Here is a 23,609-nt window from a genome sequence, read left to right as displayed (position 1 = left end):
GTTTTTTTCGAGACAGGGTTTCTCTGTGTAGCCCTGGTTGTCCTGGAACTCACTTTGTAGACCAGGCTGGCCTCGAACTCAGAAATCCACCTGCCTCTGCCTCCCAAGTGCTGGGATTAAAGGCGTGCGTCACCTTTCCAATCAGAACTGTAGTTAACTGGTTGTGAAATAAATAGTAGGTACATGGCAAGGTACTGACTTATTAAAGGGTTAGGGATTTTAAAAATAACATTCAATATTTGAACTTATATTTGAACATGATGTTGAGGTACTCTGTGAAACTGTGTCTCTGTTCTTCCTCACCTATCTAGGGCATTCTCTGATTGGCTTTTAATCAAAATCTGATGGCCAATTAGCTGGGCAGGAAGTAGAAGGTAGAACTTCTGAGAAGGAGAAAGGAACTCTGGGAAGGAGAAGGCCTTTTGCTTGGAGACATGGGGGGAGACAGATTGATCAGAGGCCTAGAACGTATAGCTAGCTACGTGGCTGAATGGGGCTAGGTGTTCAGGTTAACTTAGATGATCTAGTTGAGAGTCTGTTCAGCTAAGGTCTAACTAAGGCTTTGAAATATTAAAAGGTCTCTGTGTGGTTATTTGGGGAAAAGCTGGTTAAGGAATAATTGCCACTGTGTTAATTTCCAGCATTAATATATATAGGGCATAATAATAATTTAAAGTTAATGTTACCTGTTAACTTTTTAAAATAAGAACTATTTTGGACTGTAAGACTTTTTAGTTGTCTGTCACCAGTGACTGCTGGCTCATAGTCTACAGAGTTGTTCTTCCCATTGTGCCATGACGAGAAGTGAGGCTGGGATGTTGTCAGAAATCCGCTGATAATCAGGGCATTACCTTACAACAGTCACATAAGCTGGTGGGCCAGCCCGCATGTTGTGGTGGGCCCTGTGAGTACTTGTAAGCCAGATAGAGAAATTAATACTGTCTTGAAAAATAGCTTTGAGATGATCAAACAAAAACAAGTAAGTAGTTGTTGATGATGCTGAGTTTCCAGGCTATAAAGTTCAATCTGTATTTTATCTTAATACAGTTCAAGGCAAGTGATTCCAGCAAGGCAGTAGAAAAAGTTATTAAAATGGGTTGCCAAAGTTAGACCTGAATGATTTCCCTAGGGCACTTGATTTTCAGAGGCATAAGTGTTTACATTCATAGAGTAAGACGAGTAATATTGTCTCCTTTGTAGGGAGAATAGGTTTGTAGGGGGAACATGAGCTAGTATAGTATCTGACACTTGGTCCATTTATCCAGTATATAAAATCTTAAGCATTGTTGCCTCGAAATACCTTATAATAAATTGTAAGCAATTTAACTCCTTTGTGATAATCTATTGTTATGAAATGGTTTCTAAATTTACTACCAAGGATCCATTGTGCTATATAATTGAATATAATGAATTTCTTTCTGAGAGTATTATCCACTATATAAACAAACTCAAAGAAAAAAAATCATATGATCATCTCCTTAGATGCAGAATAAGCATTTGACAAAATACTACACCCATGTGTGTTAAAAGTATTGGAGATGTCAGGAATTAAAGGCCCATATCTAAACATAATTAAAGCAATTTACTGCAAACCAACAGCCAATATCAAATTAAATGGACAGATGCATTAAGCAATTCCACTGAAATCGGGGAAAAGACAAAGATGCCCCACTCTCCCCATATCTATTCAATATAGTACTCGATGTGCTAGCTAGAATAATAAGACAACAAAAAGACATCAAGGGGCTAAGAAGAAATAAGGGTATCACTATTTGTAGATGATATAATAGTATATATAAGCGAACCCAAAAATTCTACCAGAGAACTTCTCCAGCTGATGAACAACTTCAGGAAAGTGGCTGGATATAAAATTAACTCAAATAAATCCATAGCCTTCTTTTATACAAATGATAAACAGGCTAAGAAATAAATTAGGGAAACAACTCCCTTCATAATTGCCACAAATAATATAAAATATCTTGGGGTAAAGACCTGTATGACAATAACTTCAAGTCTCTCAAGAAAGAAGTCAAAGAAGATCTCAGAAAATGGAGAAATGCCCATGCTCATGGATTGGCAGAATTACTATAGTAAAAGTGGTTATCCTACTAAAGGCAGTCTACAGATTCAATGCGATCCCCATCAAAATCCCAGCACAATTCTCAAATTCATCTGGAAAGGGAAAAAACCCAGGATAGTGAAAACAATTCTTAATAATAAAAGAACAGCTGGGGGAGTCACCATCCCTGACCTCAAGCTTTACTACAGAGCAATAGTGATAAAAACTGCATGGTATTGGTACAGAGACAGACATGTTGATCAATGGAATAGAATTGAAGACCCAGAAATAAAACCACATACTTATGGACACTTGATCTTTGACAGAGACTCCAAAAATATACAATGGACAAAAGAAGGCATCTTCAATAAATGGTGTGGTCTAACTGACTGTCTGTATGTAGAAAAATGAAAATAGACCTATATTTGTTACCTTGCACAAAGCTCAAGTCCAAGTGGATCAAGGGACCTCAACATAAAATCAGTTGCACTGAATCTAATAGAATAAAAATTGGGAAAGAGCCTTGAATTCATTGGCACAGGGGAAATTTTCCTAAATTTTTTAGTGGCTCATGCTCTAAGATCAAGAATTGATAGATGCCTCAGTGTAGGGAAATTGAGGGCAGGGAGGCGGGAGTGGGTGGGTGGGTATAAGAACACCCTCATAGAAGCAGGGGGAGGGGGAATTGACTAGGGGGTTCCTGGGAAGGGGGAAACCAGGAAAGGGCATAACATTTGAAATGTAAATAAATAATATATCCAATAAAAATTCATAAATGGGCTCCCATGAAACTGGAAAGCTTCTGTAAGGCAAAGAACATAGTCAATAAGACAAATTGGGGGAAAATCTTCACTAACTTCACATCCTATAGAGGGCTAATATCCAAAATATATGAAGAACTCAAGAAGCTAACCACCAAAAAACCAAACAACCCAATCAAAACATGGGGTATAGAACTAAACCAAGAATTCACAACAGAGGAATCTCGAATGGCTGAGAAGAACCTAAAGAAATGTTCAAAGTCCTTAGTGATCATAGAAATGCAAATCAAAACGACCCTGAGAGTCCATCCACCTTACACCAATCAGAATGGCTAAGATCAAAATCTCATGAGACACCACATGTTAGCTAGGGTGTGGAGAAAGAGGAACACTCTTCTATTGCTGGTGGGATTGCAAACTGGTACACTCACTCTGGAAATCAATCTGGAGGTTCCTCAGAAAATTGGAAATAGATTTACCTGAAGACTCAGCAATACCACTCTTGGGGATATACTCAAAAGATGCCCCACCATGCCACAGGGGCAAGTGTCCCACTATGTTCAGAGCGGCCTTATTTGTGATAGCCAGAAGCTAGAAGCAACTGAGATGTCCCATGACAAAAGAATGGATATAGAAAATGTTCATTTACACAGTGGAATACTACTCAGCTACTAAGAGCAGGGACATCCTGAGTTTTGCAGGCAAATGGGTAGAACTAGAAGACGTCATCCTGAGTGAGGTAATTCAGACCCAAAAAAAAACGTGCATGATGGTACTCACTAATAAGTGGATATTAACCTCCCCCCCCCCCAAAAAAAAGTGCAGAATACCCAAGATACAGTCCACAGAACTCAAAAAGGTCACCAGGATGAAAGGCCCAAGTGAGGATGCCTCAGCCTCACTTGGGAGGGAGAAGAAAACAATCACAGGTGGGGAGGTGGGGAGGGACCTGGGAGGGAAAGTGGACAGGAGTTGGTGGGGAGAGGGGAACCTGATCTGGTACTGGGTGAGGGAAAAGGACTGAAGCCCTGAGGGCTAGCAGAAAAAAAAAATGGAAGCGGGTAACCTGGTGAGATAGGAGCTTGGGGGGGACCCTCCAGAATGCACCAGAGACCTGGGAGGTGAGAAATTCTCAGGACTCAATGGGAGAGACCTTAGATAAAATGCCCGACAGTAGGGAAAAGGAACTTACAGAGCCCACCTCCAACAGGAAGACTGGACATCAAGTGAGGGATGGGGTTGCCATCCCATAGTCACATCTCTGACCCATAATTGTTCCTGTCTGAAAGAATTACAGGGATGGAAATGGAGAGAAGCCTGAGGAAAAGAAGGTCCAGCGACAGGCTCAAAGTGGGATCCAGCTCAAGGGGATGTCCCAAGGCCTGACACTGTAACTGAAGCTATGGAGCACTCATAAAAAGGGACCTATCATGACTGCCTTCCAAAAGACCCAACAAGCAGCTGAAAGAGTCAGATGCAGATATTTGCACTCAACCAATGGACAGAAGCAGCTGACCCCTGTGGTTGAATTAGGGAAGGCTGAAAGAGGCCGAGAAGAAGGGCAGTCCTATAGGAGGACCAGCAGTCTCAATTAACCTGGAACCCAGAGATCTCACAAATACTGGAACACCAACCAGGCAGCATACACCAGCTGATATGAGGCCCCCAACACACATACAGCAGAGGACTGCAGGTCTGGGTTCAATCAGGAATGATGCACCTAACCCTCAAGAGACTGGAGGCCTCAGGGAGTTTAGAGGTCAGGTGGGGTACGGGGTGGGAGGTGGGCGATGAGATATTCTTGTGGAGACAGGGGAGTGGGGAGGAGGTATGGGATGTGGAACAGTCAGAGGGTAGACAGGGCGGGGAATAAAAAATTACATCTGGAATGTAAAAAATTTAAAAAATACAAAAAATAAAAAATGGAGAGTACTAGCCAAAAATAGTATTTCATTTATAATGGTTAATCTCGATTGCCAACTTTACTAGGATTAGGAATTACCATGGTAACAAAACTCTGGGCAAGTTTTTGAGGGATTATATAAATTAGGTTAATTGAAGTGTAAAGACCCACCCTAAATGTGGTTTGCACCATTTGATGAACTGGGATCCCTTTGTGAAGAAAAGGAGAAAGTAGCAAGCTTTCTCTTGCTGCCATGCCTTCTCTGAGTCAGTCCTTGGAATGATGATTCACAGAGCTTGGCAAGCTTTACCAGTGTTGGCCCTGGTGGAGGCAGAGCAAACATCTCTCACTGTAGAGTTCCCTTGTGTCAATTTCCAATCAAATCCTCCAAGGACAAACACTATATTGACTTCTGTCTACAAATTAGTTCCTTAGGGATATTTTTGGGTACCCCGTGGTGGGTACCCAAAAACCTGTTTAACAGCATTCCAATAGGTCACTCATGTAACAGTGTGAGTCCATCGAAGTCTAGCTTGGGGAACCAGTGTATTTAATGGACTTACTGATAAAGAGTACAGGCTAGAGTTACTTGCAGGAGCCTGGGTGCGTCCCCCAAATACTACAAGTAGAAAGTCTTACCCCAGCATAGTGAGTTCCCCCTATAGCTGCATAGGGGATTGTAATGGAGGGAGTGAGAGAGATCTACTGACTCTTCCTTTTCTTTCTCTGTTAGGGAATGCTCATAGTCAACAAGCCAGATCTGGGGTGTCTCTTGCAAGAGTTGCAACTGCTCTGATGCAGATGACAGCTCTTAGTTCAGAGGACAGCACTGTGCATAAATTGAAACCTGTGTCTTGGAAGTCATTCCTATGTAGTCTTCATTCAGATTTGGAAAAGTGATGGTTGCAATGCAGCTTAATGTTCTGTAATTAGAATAGTTTCCTAAAGGCTTTTTGATGTAAAAATACTTAGGTATTTATTAATCCAAGTAAGAGAAGTAACTTCAGCACATTTAAATCTCCTGTGTCACCTTTATGCTCACTATTACCACTCCCATGATACTCATATAATCATGAGTACTATTTCAAAGATGCTAATCTTTTTAAAAAATGCTTTACCAAAAGATCTAACCAGACCCCAGTCCGGTTAAACTATTAAGTTTGAGGTATGTATGGTTTTTATAAAATGTAGCCACTTAGAAAGTAATATCTAAGGGTTACTTATTTACTGCTATTAGATATGCCATATTCTCATCACACACACACACACACACACACACACTGTATGTTCTTTCAGTTTTTTTTTTTAAGACATCTCCTGAACTTGGTGTTTTAGAGTCATTGACTGACTGGAGATAGATGGACTTACCTCTGTCTCCACCTGCTGAGATTAAAGCATGGATGTCTATGCCCAGCCTGTTGTCATGAAATTTTCAAATTTTTGGAGAGGATTAATTTTTGTATGATTAATAAACACATCTTTCACATTTGATTTTTAATGTATTAATTTTTAAAGTTTACCCATTGTCTATGAATCATTCCTTATTCATTTTAATCTTTTCAGTATCTATATTGCATTTGAACAGTGAACAATGTCCCCGTTATTAAGAAATGATACTGCCAAGGTTTTTAGCTTCTTCAAAACTTTGCACTGAGTAGAACAAGTCTATCATTACTAGCATGGTTTGTGTCAAGACTAACTAGCCGCTAGACGTACATAGTTGAGATTTACTGTTGAGTGGGCAAGTAGAGATGAGTATGACTATCCCGTTCCTCAGATTATCTCACTGTAAGCTTAGTCCTCTCTGGTTAGCACTGTAGCTTGAAAACATTTTCAGTAATTACCTGTGAATGAGAAAGTCACTCATCACTCTTAGCAATATGATTTAGCTTTCCTCAGAAGTGTAATCTAACCTCAAAGGATATACTTTTTTTCTTGTCTTAGTTCAAAGTGGCAGGATGCTCAGGTTAAATGTGAAGGATGGGTGTTCCTTCTCATCCTGAAAGAAATATTCTTAGTAGATATTTTGAGTGCTTATATTTTCTGGCATAAGGCGGAAAGATAATTAGCTAAATGTGTATAGATTTCTATTATTATCTAGTTATTGGTAAGAAAACTTATTACGAGGTAAATTGGTAGCCTTTGCTTCACTTGCCTGCCTCAATACCAATTTTAAGTCTCAAAGGAAGTATTGTGACCAGTAAGGTGGCTCGGAGGGTCAGGACCCTTGCTGAGCCTGCTGATGGACCTCCACATAGGTGGGCAGGCGGATGCTTGCCTGCACACATGGACACATTAACACTTTTTTAAAAGGACATATTACTGCTTTGGAAGCCAAAATTATGGGATTCTATCAGTGTTTATCAGTATAAAATTTATTTCACGAGTAAATATTAAACATGATAGAACAAGACAACAAATAAAGAACATACTCAAAAATGGACCGAGCAGACAATCCTGTGCCTTCTTTATGCCTCTGCCCTAACCTCTAAAATGAGAACCGAGTCTCTGAAACAGAGTTTGGTGTTTGTAAGCCATGTACGTTAATAATCCTAGTTTTATTGCACAAAACCAAAAATTAAACTACTGGTTTTTGTTGGTTCTGTTTGGAGTTGAATTATAAAAAGTTAGACCTGTTACTTACCATCTCAGTTTTATGTTGTATAGAATTTCTGTAACACCTATCTCAGGGTAGTTTAAAATGCAACTGTGTCTTTATACATACATGATTCACACGTAAGTAAAAATACATGCACCCACATAGAGAGCTGAGGCTAATGCGTGACCTTTCATTCATACTGTATTTTCTTTTGTCAGTTATAGAGCAGAGCTTTTTCTGCAGTTCCAATGTGTGGTATATTGAAACTCTGAGGACAGCTGGTTCGTGCCATCTTCCTTCCAAAGGACAGCTGTCTTTTAAAGCTCCTCCTTGTCTCACTGTTTGACATTTCATCTTCATCTCTGCGGCTCTCCTGATGGCTCTGTCTTCCATTGTTCTCTGTTGTACTTTTAGAAACCTTAGTCTCCCCAACGGTTCTCTCTGTATCTGTGATCCTGAAATCTTAGATTTTTTTGGGAGAGAGGTTTGTTATTAGCCTTGTGTATACGGTACCTGAAATGATTAACTTGTAACAGAAACATGTTATTTAGGTGACAGTTCTGAAGGCACCAGTCCAAGATTAGGCTTTATTGCTTTTGGCTGTACTGAGGTCAGTGAATGGCAATGGTGGGAGTGCATGGTGAAGTGAACTGTCCTTTTGTGAGTCAGGAGAGCCCTAATGACTCCCACTTAAAGGTCCCATTGCCTCCCAGTGATGCCACTTTGGGAAGCAGGCCCTTCACAAATGGACTTCTGGGGAACACTATAGCAGTGTTCTATACTTTTATGTGGAATTGAGCCATTAAAGTAAAGGGTGGTGTTTTGGGGGGAAAGCTTTGAGTAGATTCTCTTTGAGAGAGTAATCATTCCAAAGCAGCTAGTCCACTTAGGGTGGAATTCTAGGCAGCACCCGCTTTTTAAATCAGGCTTCCATGGTAATCTCTCTAACTATAAACTAGGAAAATTCTAGAATAAACTCTGTAGTAAATTTGATCACAAGTTGTTAGTCCTGGAAATGTCAGCACTGTTCAAGTGTTTCATTTTTGTAAATATTAGAACTGCCCACAAAATGTCAGGAATTTCAGTTTTAAGAAGTTATAAGTACAAAGGTAGGGGTGCTTTCACAGTAAACAACATTTAAGAAATCATGGAGTCACAAGTGTTTGTAAGATGAAGTATTATAATGCCTCTGTTTGAAACTTGAATAATTAACTTTATAGTTAGGATTTAAATTATTATCTTAAGGGGAAGAATATATGTTGGGAATAGTAACTGTTACTCAGGATTTGTGTATGTGTGTGCCAGAATTATTTTTGTTTATGCGAATAATGAAAAGACTTGCCATCTTTTTTATTACAGTGCATGCAAGATATGGGAAATACTAAAGCAAGACTACTTTATGAAGCCAATCTTCCAGAGAACTTTCGAAGGCCACAGACAGATCAGTATCCTTTGCATTTGTACACTGTCTGTGTAAATTGAGTTAGCACACTTTAACCATTAATGTAAGTTGATATTGAGGAAGAAGTGTATTATAGTATCATTAATTAAAAATGAAAATTACCTGCACAGGGGTGCATATAATTCCACCAGTACTCAGGAAGTAAGGAGTAAGGTCCTAACTGTGCCAACTTACAGGTTTGCTACTTAGAGAACATGTTCATCGAGACCAGGAGTGGGGAATGGAGCCCACTTTCTGAGCAGGTTTGCTGTAAGCAGTTCATGGGAAAGAGAGCAACCAAAACCAGCGTGGCCCTTCTTTAAGTGATTTCCTTGGAATTGAAAAAAAAAAAAAATGTTGTAATGCATTTTAATGTTTCCTAAATAGTTTTCTGTTAATTAGGAAAGTCTTAATGCTTTCACCTGCCTGAGTCCTTTATTTTTATAAAACAATATCAAAGAGATAAACTTTGACCTTGTATCTTTTTTTTTGTTTTTAATTTATTTTTTTGTTTTTTGTTTTTTTTTGTTTTTTTCTCAAGACAGGGTTTCTCTGTGTAGCCCTGGCTGTCCTGGAACTCACTTTGTAGACCAGGCTGGCCTCGAACTCAGAAATCCGCCTGCCTCTGCCTCCCAAGTGCTGGGATTAAAGGCGTGCGCCACCACTGCCCGGCATAATTTTCTTTCTTAATATTTTTGACTAAGATAATTCTGAAAAGCTTTCTGGTTGTAAGTGGAAACCTTAGTTGTAGCTACTGAACTCATGCATTCCTTGCCTTTGCAAGAGAAAATTTGGCCACTATTTTAACATAGGAAATTCTGAGTTTTGCCCATTCATGGTATAGCTGGTAAGGTAGGAAAAATCAGCCACTTAATTATTCTGAATTGATAATTTATTTAGGATGTGAAAATAGCCATTACATTATACTACATTTACCCAGTACATTAACTGGGTTTTGGGAGGAATTAAAACAATCAGTTCAGCATGTAGCACACCTTGTTTGGTGTGTTCTGAGTACTGTATGTAAGCTAGCTTACTGCAGAACAAACCTGAGCTAAAGTGTGGTTGCTGGCAGTGGTAGTTTGGGAATTAACAATTATGCTGTTTTTTTGTTTTTTTAAAGTTGGGCTGATTTGCGTGTTTGTTTTGAATGAGTTTTCCTGAAATAAGAACATTTCCTGTGGCTGAGGAGCATGCACAGAATAGATGAGCAAGTGAGGACTGAGGAACAGAGATTAGAGTGCGCCATTGGCGGGGGAGTGGATGAAAGGGAACGGACATGGGACTGAACCCACTTTTCCTTAAGTTATCTGTCTTCAGAGCAGTAGAGTTTTTCATCAGAGATAAATATGAAAAGAAGAAATACTATGATAAAAATGCAATAGCTATCACAAATGTAAGTAAAACCTTCATCTTTCACCAGTTGATGTTAAGTAGATTTCAAAACATCCAGTTCAATTTGTTTATTATGAAACATGTTAGTTGCAGCAGGTTAAATATTGGGAGTTTTTGGTCCCAGTGTTGAGAGCTTATAAAGTAGTAGTGGTTCAGCTTGCTTGACTGTGGGCTTGTTAGTAAGCAGGAGAGGTTCAGCTTATTTGACTGTGGTGGTTTGAATATGCTTGGCTCAGGGAGTGGCACCATTAGGAGGCATGGCCTAGTTGGAGGAAGTGTGTCACTGTTGCAGTAGGCTTTGGGTCCCTCCTCCTAGCTGCCTGGAAAATAGTCTTCTACTGACTGCTTTTGGATCAAGATGTAGAACTCTTGGCTCCTCCAGTACTATGCCTGCCTGCACACTGCCATGCTTCCTAGCATGATGATAATGAACTGAACCTCTGAACCTGTAAGACAGCCTCAATTAAATGTTGTCCTTTATAAGACTTGCCTTGGTCATGGTGTCTCTTCTCAGCAGTGGAAACCCTAAGACATTGACCTTTTATTAAAGGAATTAATTATGTAATGAAAGAGAAGACGAAGCTACTAATTGTGGGGGGAAAAGAGAGGGGATCAGAAATTACTTTGCAAATTCTAGAAATGAATGATAAAGAAAATTTGTAGTCTGTTTTCCCATTGGATTATGTTAGGTCTGTTGAGACATGAATAACCCAATAGTATATTAATGGAGACTTCCCTTGATTATTAGCAAACAATGCGTTAGTAGTTTTTACCTTACTGTAGTAATCAAATATATTTACCAACTGCTTCTATTTAGATTTTATTTCTGATTAAAATTTCTCCTCTTAGTTAATTATGTAAAGCTAATTGCCTTTATTGTTGAAATCAACTTTTGGCGTTTGATACCTTGTTTAATAAGCAAGCCTTAAAGTAGTTCATCTCTTGAAGTCATTAATCATAGGAGTTCTGAAACATCCGTTCTCATCTCGATTTGCATGTAAACTGTCCTTTTCTTTTAATTCGTGTTTAGTTACTTTTCTTTTGCTGCAGTGAAGTACCATGGCGAGGGAAACTTATAGAAGAAAGGGTTTATTTGGGGCTTGCTGTTGAGTTCCAGTGACATAGAGTCCATCACAGGAGGGAAGTATGGCAGCAGGCAGGCATGACAGCTGGAGCTTGAAGCCGAGCTGAGGGCTTACATCTCAGACTCGAAAGCAAGCAAAGGGAGCACACTGGAAATGCCCAAAACTTCCAGATCTCATGACCACACCTCCCAAGTGTCCCCAAGCAGCCACCAACAGGGAACCAGGTGTTAAAATGCCTGGAGAGTTTGGAACTGAAGTAACACGATAGTCCTTCGAGCTATACCTTCAGTGGGCATAAGAGACAAAAGCTATCGAAGGATAAATCAGTCAACAGTATTGAGAAAAGGATACTTACAGTGTGCTTCAATTTAAGGCTCATTTCATCCCTAAGTGGAGTAATTATATACTTAATGAGTATTCTTATGAAATAGTAAAGTATTTAGAATATTTTATAAAACATACTACTTTATATTAAATTCTGAAATGTGAAATTTTAAACCTTTTTGCTTGAAATTGTGTTTTTGATTATATAGTAATTTGTAAGGGTTGTATTTTTGGATGAAAAATGTTTTTTCCTTTTTAGATATAAGATATGGTTTGTTAGAATAATTTTTTATTCATAGGAGACATGTAAAATATATTATTTAGGATTAAATGTCATGATATTTGTAACTCATTTTCAAATAGTTCAGTGAAATCTGGCAGTCTGCATGTGTGTGTGCATGAGTGTGAAGATAGAACCAACATGGCATGTTGTTAACATGTGATGACTATTCATGATGTTTGTACACTCATGGATACTATGTTTTCCTACTTTTTGGTAGGCTTAGAAGTAAAACATTTTAAAGTGAAAGATTATATACTGCTGAGCTTGTATTACTAATGAAATGAAAATCCAGAAGTTATTTACCCATAACCCATGCTGCCACAGAAATTACTTTGCAAATTCTAGAAATGAATGATAAAGAAGAAGACTTAGTATCCTAGTCTTCTAGGATACTAAGTGGAGGCTAGACCAGATTTTAAAAATATGAGACAGGTTAAGAGTTCGTATATGTAAGTTACATGCTGAAAGAGGTGGGATAGTGTGGGTACCGCTCTGTGAGGTGTACTGAACAAGAGCTCTGTTTCTTGACTACTGAGTTTTATGTGACTGTAACTCCCATGTCAAATGGCTCTAATTTGCTTTAATGTCTTATTTTTTTTATAAATTATGTTTTCTGTTTCAGATGTTAATGTTGTCAAGATATGTTATTGCTTTTAATTTGTTTTCTTATTTTAAGAGTTATCCATAAGGCAATTTCAAAACAAAGTAATGATTTGCTTCTTGATTTTCTAAATAACATATTCCAAAAACTTGACAAAATATAAAGTAATAAAGTGCAGCAAAACAGTCACAGTGAACACCATTGTTTTTTAAAGTGTCGCACCTCTGCCGCTGCCTCAGCATGGCTGTGAACCAAGCCACTGGACTCCATCCTGAGAATGAGAGGAGCTCTAGTGGAGCCTTCTTATAAGGAATGCCTTCAGTAGGCTGCCCTGGTGATGCTGACCTAGAATCTTAGTCAAGAGCCTGAGGCAGAAGGATCCCAAGGTCAGGGTCTGCTTGCTATAGAGTGAGTTCAAGGCCAGATTCAACCAGTGAAGAGCAATCAGTGAATACTTGGGATTCCTAGAAAAAGCCATGTGAGATCAGAAAGAAAGAACTACTCAAGTGGGCATTTGAACTGGAGTCTCAAAAGAGCAAAGGCTCCCACAAGTCAGTAGGGTCAGATTGTAGTTGAGAGCAGCAGTGTTGTAGGTGACTGACAGGGTGTAGCCAGCGCAGGAAGGAAGAGAAGCACAGCACACTAGGTGTGATCTGGGTAAGGAGTTTGGGCTTCGTCCTTATGTAATGTGTGCACATTACTGAAGATGAAGTTTGCATATGAGAATAACTTAGTATAGAGACTGGACTGGGGAAGTCAAGGGGACTCAAAGGTGACAGTAGTGCTCTCTACAGTAGGGCAGCTGGTGAGGGTTGATGATTGTGAGAGATTGAGAACTTCCAAGAGAACATACTTGCCTTTCTTTTGTCCTCTCTTACACCTCCTGAAGAGGACAACAGTCACTTTTATAATAAATTTTCCTTTTGTTTCTGGATATTCTGAATGCCCCTCCCACTTTTCATAGTTATGTTCTGCTTTTTTACAAATTTGTACAAAGAAGTTTTATGATACAAGTTACCTAATAAGCGATCTTATGTTTTTAATCCCACATTTACATGAAATTTTATAAATATCTCTAGGAACCACCAGCTTTTTTTTTTCCCCACCAGCTTTAAGTCAGGCTCTAAAGTACAGTTTGACCCAATCCTCTCTCTTCTTTTAGATGGCATCTCATTATGTATCGGTTCTGGCCTGGAATTCACAAAGATCCACCAGCCTCTGCCTCTGAATGTTGTGGACTAAAGGTGTATGGCACTATTCCTAGCTTGTTTGACATTCTCCTAATGGAATATCTATATTTACCTGTGATGTGCATTTTCTTTTATGTAGAGCTTGGTTTAATATTAATTAAGTGGCTAGTTTACTCAATTACACAAGATCCAACACTATGCAAGGAGGAAACAAACTTGAGAAGCGATTCAAGAACTACTGTCATAATTAGCTAGCAGATTGAAGGAGGACTTGGAACCTTGGAGTATTACTTTGACATTATATGATGGCCTATCTATAATAGCTCCTCCAAATCCCAATAGGCACTACCAGTATGACCGCGAAATATAGAGACATTGCTTTATGGCTCCAAAGATCTGCCATGTGTGTTGTAAACATATTCAGTTATGTTTTTGCAAAAGGGAGCAGTAAGAGAATGCTTCTGTTAATCATCTATTGGCTAGGAAGATGTATGCAAAGCTTTCTGGTGAATTGTGTCGCGGTGCTTCAGAAACCCAACAGGGGGCAGCACTAAGACTTGTGTTTGCATGCCCATCTTCAGGATGAGGAGGAGTGAATAAATTACTTTGTAGTAAGTCCCTGGCTACTAGCTGTTACAGTGACTAAATTACTTTGTAATAACTATTGCTACTCAGCTGTTACACTAACCCAGTCTTTTCTCCCACTCTTTGCCTATGCTTTCTTAAACATCAGGTTAAAATTTTAACTTATTATTTTTTCTCCTTTATTTTCCATTCTTAAAGTTATTATCAACAACAAAAAATTATTTTACTCTCCTCCTACATTTCATAAAGCTTTTTTCATGCTTCAAACTACTAGAGTTTCAGTGGTGACCTTTGACTGCAAATCAGAGAGAATTATACTTCAGATGGTTTTGTTATGATCTTGTGTAAATACAATTTAAATTTTATAGCTTAGAAAAATTTACCTTAAATAGATATGATTCTCCACTATGTCTTTTTAAATATTTCACATAGACATTGTTTTAAAGACATAATTATTTTTGATACAGTATTTTTGCTTTGTTAACATTCTTTTAGCTACTTTTATCAGAAATGCATGAGTGCTTGTTTCTTTTCTGATGTCTGTGGGTTTTGATCACTGCCTTCTCTTCTTTTTCCCTTTTCCCTTTGCATCTGCACATCTAGATTTCCTCTTCTGATGCCCCTCTTCAGCCTTTGGTATCCTCTCCTTCTCTGCAAGCTGCTGTTGATAAAAACAAATTAGAGGTATAGTAATGTTTTCTGCATGTGCATTGGTACTGTTCATTGCTAGATGGACTTCCCCTCAGAATGCTGAGTTAGGAACACCAGTAGAATTCATGTTTTGAATGATCTCCAGGATAAAAACCACCAAATGCATTAATTTACTCAATCTTGTTCTGTGCAGTTGGTATGATTAAAGGGTTTCAGGCTATATTTAACTTCAGAGTGACTGACTTTAGAAGTTAATATATGTAGTCTTTATGTAACTTCTCTATTGCTTTATCCATTAATACTGTACTAGTCAGGATCTAGCAGTTACTCAGTCCCACACAGCAAGCAGGCGAAGGATCGAGAACAAGACTCCCTTCTTCCAATGTCCTTATATGGTCTCCAGCAGAAGGTGTAGCCCAGATTAGAGGTATGCTCTACCACGCCTTTAATCCCAGATGACCTTGAACAAGGAGATCTCTCTGTCTTAATCTTCTGGAATCCATAGCCACTTTGCTTCAAGATCTCCATACCAAGATCCAGATCAGAAACTTCTGTCTCCCAGCCTCTAGATTAGGGTCACTGGTGAGCCTTCCAATTCTGGATTGTAGTTCATTCCAGATATAGTCAAGATGACAACCAGGAATAGCCACTACAACTACCTTAGGAATTTAAAAGACATCTTGTTGTTGAATTCTTTGATCTGTAGGTTTTTGGTTAAAAACCCTTTTCTGACTATGGCATTGTTGCTATAAGCATTTGAAAGCTAATGTCATATTTTTTTTTCTTGAAGAACTATCAACTGTTACATAGAAAAAAATATGTACTATATGGGATAATGAATTTAGGATGGTCAGTGATGATTGTTAGAGTATGTTCTGAGTGAAGGGGGTAAAGTACAAGCAGTCTGTATTCTTCAAGTCTTGTGTGCACACATTTGAGAGTTTTAGTTTTCTTTGATTCTACCTTTTCCTATGTCTACTCCTTGACAAATGGCATGCTAGGCATGAGAGACGCAAAGGTGGAACTGTAGCCTTGCAGACTTTACAGTCTAGTGAGGGTAAATAGGTTAGCTCATACAGCAGTTGTAATGCACAGTATGTATGCTGTGATTGAGAGAGCTTAGCCACGCTAATATAGAAAATAAACTTCCGATGCATTTTGTATTCTGAATAGGCACCATTTCTAAGGATCAGGAGGTATTTCATGTGGAGAAAGTATGGTTGGAGTACCGTGTTTCAGGACTTTCAGGTTGAATAGTTTGAAGGAAATAGGAATGCAAGGGGGAGAGTAGGGGGAAAGGCCTTAAGAATCCACTGAAGGCGATTGGCCTTAATCTGAAGGCTGTGGTACATAACGATGAGTGTTGAGGAGAAAGAGGCAAAGGATCAGATTTTCATATGCAGACACTGTTCTACTGGCTCTTGGGGAAGTGGATTTTGTGGTAATGAGTGAATAAAAATCTTAAAAGCCAGGCTTAATCCAGGAATAGATTGACAGAGACATCTGCTAAAATGGGACAGAGAGAAGAAGAGTTAGTTTTGGGAGGTCTTGAGGTGGACTGTGTGGTGTTTAATAACGGGAGGTGCGGTGCTTTGGAAGCCTTTGCTTCCATTCCCCACATCAGCATCTCCATGTGATGGTGACCCACAGTGAGATAGGGATGCACACTGGAGAAAAGGATCTGACTTGGGCATGTTAAGTATGAGGTTACAGATGCCTAGGAGATCCTTGGACACGCAGTTTACAACTCAGAGATCTAATGGTATAAGAAAGAAAGTCGAAATAGCTTGCTGAACCGCCAAAGGCATTTCCATGTGGATAGTAAGTTACCAGAGCTTGCAGTGCAGGGCTCAAGGTGAACAGGCTCTTGGTAATTTGAATGTTCAATCTAAGTTTTGGGGGGCTCTGTTCTTTTCCTTGTCTTCCCTCTTTTCCTTCACCTTCTCTTCCCTTATTTTGAGACAAAGTTTCAATGTAGTTCAAGGTAACCTTGAACTTCTGCTCTTCCTCCTGAGTCATGAGAGTGCAGTGTGTGCCACCATGCTTGACTCTTGTCCTGTTCTGTCTTGTCCTGTAATGAGTGTCTTGTCCTGTCCTGCCCTGGCCTCTCCTCTCCTTTCCCCCTTTTCTTCTTATCTGTTTCTTCTTTCCTCTTTCTTTCCTTTTTCCTTTCCTTCTTCCTTTTCTTTCCTTTCCTCCCTGTTCTTTCTTTTTCTTCTCTCCTCTTCCTCCTCTCTTCTTTTTCAGCTTTTAATCAAAAGATTATGTGCATAACCTTATGTGCATCATCTCTGGGTCAAACTCTATGATCCTATTTTAGAGCCCAAGTTGTTAATGTTGCCTCTAAGCCCAGGCAGGTCATTCTGTAACTGGAATCAGCTTTGTTTCATTAGCTGAGATTCTAGTATAAATCGAAGTCAAGGCATGTACTTTGTCCCTATTAAATGTAACTAAGTACATTTATTTTGGGTGCTTTCATATATGCCCACCAGTCATGGTGATTGAGATACCAGCCTTCTCCATTTATGATGTTTTCCTTGAAAAGTATCTTTGTTTCTGAAGGGGTTGCTATATCAAAATACCATATGTCATGAAGCTTTATGAACAACAGTAATCTATTTCTCACAGTTCTGGAGGCTGTAAAGTTCAAGACCAAGGCCATGTGTTTAGTGTGGGCTCCCTTGCTTATTCACAGAATGACATCTTGCTGTGATCTCACTTGGTGAAAATGGGTAAGACTCAAGCTGGGGCCTCTTTTAGAAGGACACTAATCCCAGTCATAAGGGTTCCACTCTTGTGACTTAATCACCTCCCAGAGGCCCTCAACTTAGTACTGTCTCACAGTGGTGGGGATTGAACATACATATTCTGAAGTGGCCACAAACATCCCAATCATAGAAATAACTAACAGCCCTGAGAGCTGAAGGAGCAGCTTCCTTTACTTATTAACATTGGGCAGCTTTTCTCACTAAACGTTACTAATTATATCTGGAAGAAGTTTTATAATTTATAAAAGACTTTTTGCTTGTTTTCTTTTTCTTATGGTGTAGGGATAATTACTTATTTCATAAAGTTTTTGTGAAGATGAAATGAGTTCACAACAGTGCCTAGCACATAAAAGTTCCGTAACTGTTAGCTGAAATATAAGGACTAACACAAGGTAATACTGATGCTCCACTGTACCTCAGTGAGCAGTGATGCTGGAATGCTTGGCATCTGTGCTCCATCAGCACAAAGGGATACTGATTAGTTGCTGTGTTTAGAGTATTACGTAAGAAGACAGCATTGACAATAGTTGTTTCAGATAGTTTTGTAATGACTAGACACTAAGGAAGTGTGCATAGATGTATTTTGGAAATGCAGGTTTGGTTTGGGTTTTGGTCCAGTCAGATATAGTTGACCCCAAAAGGCTTATACTTTATTTTTATTGTGAACTCCCAAGTAGTTGGGCAGATAAAAAAGTATTCTGAGAAATAGCCTACTTCCTAGATGGCTTGTTCTAGACCCGTTTGATATATGGTAGTTGAAATAGATCGCTTCGGACCTTTGGCACTTTAGGTATTCAGAAAGTATAACTTTATGTTACATTTATTTTGTTCTTGAAAAGCATGAGTGAAACAGATGGCTTGAGAGAATTGCAGCCTTATATGGAGCCTTAAATAGAAACTTTTTATTTAGATTGTTCTAATTTGCTTTTCTCTTGCTATAATAAATACCATGACCAATAGCAATTTAGGGGAGGAAAGAGTTGATTTTGGTTTACACTTGTAGGTCACAGTTGATTACTGAGGGAAGTGGGAGGAGGAACTTAAGCAGGAAATCCAAGCAGGACAATGGAGGAATGCTGCTTGTTTGTACTCAGCTTGTTTTTGTAACCCAGGTCTTGCCTGAGGGGGGCAAAGCTCTCCCACTCAGTCAAGACAAGCTTTCACAGACTAGTCTGACCAAAGCAGTTGAGTTGAAGCTCACTCTTTCTAACTAACTCTATAGTCCTAGTTGATAATAAACAGTGAGGCAAGGTTCTGGAAGCTTAGCCTGTATTCATTCCATTGTGCTACACATACACTATCTGTTGGGGTCTACACAAGTGCACTCCCCGGTTTACTGTGACTCTCACTGCTTGCCACTGAAAGGAGAGGGAGGGGAGCAGGAGACTTGCTGCATAACTTTGCTGCTATTCTTTCGCTTATAGCTGAAGCATTGCTAATTGTGTCATAAATAAACTTGCCACTTTTTAAAATTTTGGATGAGTACCAAAGTTTTTTTCTTTTTGGTTATATTTCTCCACAGGTACTGAGCATATAATTTCTCATATTGATGTCTGCTTTATAGTTTACACTATTCTGTTTCCATACCTTTAAAAAATAAATGTACATTAATTCATGTTGACTTTAATGAATACTTATAAGCAATCACTATATAGCTATTATCTATCAGTGTGTAAACTGAATGTTGTTATCATGTCAGGCTCTCTCATCTGACTTTCTTTCAGTCGCTTTACTCCTTGTGCATAGAGTTAGTTAACAACCTGACCTGCCCACCATTGCTGCTGTCAGGTTTGTGTTTTTCTGTGGGCAAGCATGTGCTTTAGATTATTTTATTATTCTGTAGCTTTATACTGGTGTTCATACTTCCAAAGAATGTATTCTTGTTACTTTTGAGCTTCATGTAAATGTTATACATCCTTTGGCGCTTTATTAGTCTACATCATAGCCTGGGAACTGCACTGCTCTCTACTGAGTTGGCCGTGAAAAATCAGTAAGTACTGACAGAGGCCACAGCAGACTTGAAGGCAGCTACGGATTTGCCCTGTAGATTGCTTGACTGGTTTATGTACTTGTCTTTTAAAATCAACCTCTCTTTCTATCCATATATGTATATGTATTGTGGATATGTATATTTGCATATGTGTATGTATGTATATATATATATATATATATGTGTGTGTGTGTGTGTGTGTGTGTGTGTGTGTATATATGCACTGTCTTTACTATTTTTAATGAGAATTTTTCTATATTTGTTTATAAATACATAAAACTGTGATAGCGGCCTGAAGGTTACTTTGGAAATTAAGATAAGTTTGTATTTTAACTCTTGTGTTTTCCTGATATAATATTACTTATCTATATCACAGTGAAAGTCTGTTCTGTTGGACATGTGGTGCATGCCTTTAATCCAAGCACTTGGGAGGCAGAGACTAGCAGATTTCTCGAGTTCCAGGACAGTCTGGTGTACAGATTGAGTTCCAGGATAGCCAGAGCTATATACTGTCACATTGTCTCCAAAAAAAAAAAAAAAAAAAAGTCCTATCAGTTGGTTTACTTCTTACACATATATATTTCATATATACACACATATATTCACACATATGCATACATACATGTATGCGCATGTGTGTGTGTATATATATATATGTATATATATACACACACACACACTTCTCTATCTATATACATATATATATATACACATATATAGTTATACAGCCTGATATAAACGTGAGAATTTGCTGACTGGAGTTCTCACCATTTAAAACAAATCCTCGATTTGTTTTAATTGAGTTTTTAATCCTCAGTTTCAATTGCCTCCTTCCTTAAGTTTTAAGTAATCTTGTGTTGTCATTTAGCATATAACCTCAATGAAAAAATGAAGTTGCTTTTGACTTTTAGATTTCAGGACAATAGAAGCACTTGATACATGTCTTTCTCAAATGATGATTTAAACTAATAAGACAAAAATGAACTAAAACCTTCTAAAAGTTCTAAAATGTAAACTTAGGAAAACTTTGGGCTTTGTTTTAGAAAGAAAAGGAAAAAAAAAAGGACGAGAAAAAGAGAGAAAAGGAGCCTGAAAAGCCTGCAAAACCGCTAACAACTGAAAAGGTAACATTTCTTTTTAAAACATAATCGAAGATTGCCGTCTTATTGTATGCCTATATTAAAGACTTTCTGGATATTTATGAAATTCCAAACATAAGCCTTTCAGCAAGTAATTATACAGTTAATCCTCCATTCTGAGCAGAGCCTTCTGAACGCTCTTAAATGTTTCTAGTCAGATAGAAATGTGGGTGTACATTTTCTGAGAGACCCCGTGATGCCATGCACAGTGAGACTGCAGTAGACGAAGACAAGATAAAGAAATCAGACCTAAAAGCTCAGAAAGGATTTCGTACTTGATAATCTGTGAGCTAGATCTTGAAGCAGGAGTCATTTCATTGTGGAAAGAAGATGCAGGATTGAGGGACGGTTTTGGAAACTGGAACAGACAAGCTAGAGTTAAGGAGAACATCATTTTTGTAAAGAAACTGGCTGTATAATTAATTATGGTGCATTGGTGTTGAGTACTTTTCATCATACATGTGTGGAACCATGGAAAGGGAATGATTAATACGGCCTTGATTTTAGCTTTTGAAAATTTAAAAATCAACTTTATTGAAGCATAAACTACATGTATAGTATTTACTGCTTCTGTCTCCTGTCAGTGATTGGAATGAGCGCTACTCTCATAGAGTTATAATATAAACTAGTCTTGAGCATTGAATATCTATGAAGTATCCAGGACTCCTGCTTCTCAAATGTCCACCACCTGACCTGGGCCTTTGAAAGGTTATCTTTAAATGAGTACATAATTAGCTTGTGATAACACTTTTTTTTTTTTTTTACAGTGAAGATGGTCTAATGTGTTTTTACTATTTTACATGGTATAATCCAGAAAGCATTGAGTGGCTAAAATAAGTTATTGCCTTATAGAAAGCAATATGAGATGACAGTAATAGTTAAATAACTATATAGTAAAGTATCCCAAAGCCTAGCATAAGGAACTGCTGAAGTTGTAATTGCTCTTTAATATTTGGTTAAATGATAGTGAGTGTATACACACACACACACACACACACACACACACACACACACACATTGTGGTAAGAAAACCCTATTTTAGGTTCTGATACAGGCTTTGTAGTAAATTGGAAACATTTTTCCCCCATGGAATTTCTGAAATGTTTTTGTAGTCTTTTAAAGTTTTATTGCAAGTGAAGCAATAAAATAAGGAAGAAATCCAATTACTTTATGTGCAAAGTTTTCATTTTCTACTTAATGAACGAAAGCCTTTTGCTCAGCAAGCATGCAAGCTGTACAATCCTTTTGTAAATTAGACATTGCCTTAAATAGAAAATGAGGAGTACCTTTTCAGTGAGTGCTTTGATAGAAAGTAGTTTTACTGAGTTACAGCTTACTGTTAAGAGTAGTGCAGCAGGTATAAGGCTTGACAATTAAATTAGATACGTTGTTGAGAAGAATGGAATCATCTAGAACTTTACTGAGTGCCTAAGGCAGTTTGCACTCAAATGTCATTTTGAGCTGATATGATTATTATTCTGATATGATTATTCTCTACACTCACTGCATGAACCTAAGAGATTCAGGCTGGGCAATTCATTCCTGGTCACACCACTGTTAAGTCATAACTAAGCTGAGAATCCACTGAGCAGCCTGCCTTGCCAGCATGAACTATGACCAGTAACCCACTGTAAGCACAGTGTATTCGCTAACATCCAAAGGGGAATAAAAAGGAGGGGGAACAGGTGAGGGCTAGACTCAACACTGAAGTTTCTACTAAATGCTGTTCATTGTGCTTAGTGTGTTGAGAAGCTTCAATATAGCCATTATGCAAATTTAATTTGCATTAATGTAAAAAAAGAAATAGAAAATTCGGAAAAAAATTGGCTCAGGTTACATGTAATAATTGGTGGAACCCATCTTTATAAAGGGCAGCTGCTGAGGAGTTTACTCTTTTGTTTTTAAATTAGATATTTTCTTTATTTACATTTCAAATGCTATCCTGAAAGTTCCTTATACTGCCACCACCTCCCACCCCCACCCCCCACCCCCCCACCCCCACTTCCCTACTCACCCACTCCCCTTCTTGGCCCTGGCATTCCCCTGTACTGAGGCATAAAAAGTTTGCAAGACCTGGGGGTATCTCTTCCCAATGATGGCCAACTAGGCCATCTTCTGCTACATATGCAGCTAGAGACACCAGCTCTGGGGATACTGATTAGTACATATTGTTGTTCCACCTATAGGGTTGCAGACCCCTTCAGCTCCTTGGGTGCTTTCTTTAGCTCCTCCATTGGGGGCCCTGTGTTCCATCCTATAGATGACTGTGAGCATCCACTACTGTATTTGCCAGGTACTGGCATAGCCTCACAAGAGATAGCTGTATCAGGGTCCTTTCAGCAAAATCTTGCTGGCATGTGCAATAGTGTCTGGGTTTGGTGGCTGATTATGGGATGGATCCCTGGGCGGGGCAGTCTCTGGATGGTCCAAAGTCTTAGCTCCAAACTTTGTCTCTGTAATACTTCCATGGGTATTTTGTTCCCTATTCTAAGGAGGAATGATGTATCCACACGTTGGTCTTCCTTCTTCTTGATTTTCTTGTGTTTTGCAAATTGTATTTTAAGTTTCTGGGCTAATATCCACTTATCAGTGAGTGCATATCAAGTGACTTCTTTTGTGATTGGGTTACCTCACTCAGTATGATATCCTCCACATCCATCCATTTGCCCAAGAATTTCATAAATTCATTGTTTTTAATAGCTGCATAACTCCATTATGTAAATGTACCACATTTTCTGTATTCACTCCTCTGTTGAGGGACATCTGGGTTCTTTCCAGCTTCTGGCTATTATAAATAAGGCTGCTATGAACATAGTGGAGCATGTGTCCTTATTA

At 38.6% G+C, this 23,609-nt stretch overlaps 1 protein-coding gene across 3 annotated transcripts in view; it reads left to right on the top strand.

Annotated features, from left to right (window-relative positions):
- Smap1 (small ArfGAP 1) overlaps positions 1 to 23,609 on the top strand; it is a 75,800-nt gene that overhangs the window by 36,829 nt on the left and 15,362 nt on the right. For 2 of the 3 annotated variants that reach the window (XM_029475150.1, XM_029475152.1), the window contains exons 3-5: positions 8,682 to 8,767; positions 10,084 to 10,159; positions 20,679 to 20,759. In XM_029475150.1, coding sequence (XP_029331010.1) covers positions 8,682 to 8,767; positions 10,084 to 10,159; positions 20,679 to 20,759 — 243 coding nt within the window. Of the gene's footprint in view, positions 1 to 8,681; positions 8,768 to 10,083; positions 10,160 to 14,829; positions 14,911 to 20,678; positions 20,760 to 23,609 lie in introns of all 3 variants that reach the window. The other variant, XM_021163031.2, reaches the window with a different exon arrangement.

Source organism: Mus caroli, chromosome 1 (assembly GCF_900094665.2).
Source record: "Mus caroli chromosome 1, CAROLI_EIJ_v1.1, whole genome shotgun sequence".
Taxonomy (NCBI): Eukaryota; Metazoa; Chordata; class Mammalia; order Rodentia; family Muridae; genus Mus; species Mus caroli.
The sequence above is the reverse complement of the archived record's forward strand: the minus strand, read 5'-3'. Positions and strand labels throughout refer to the sequence as shown.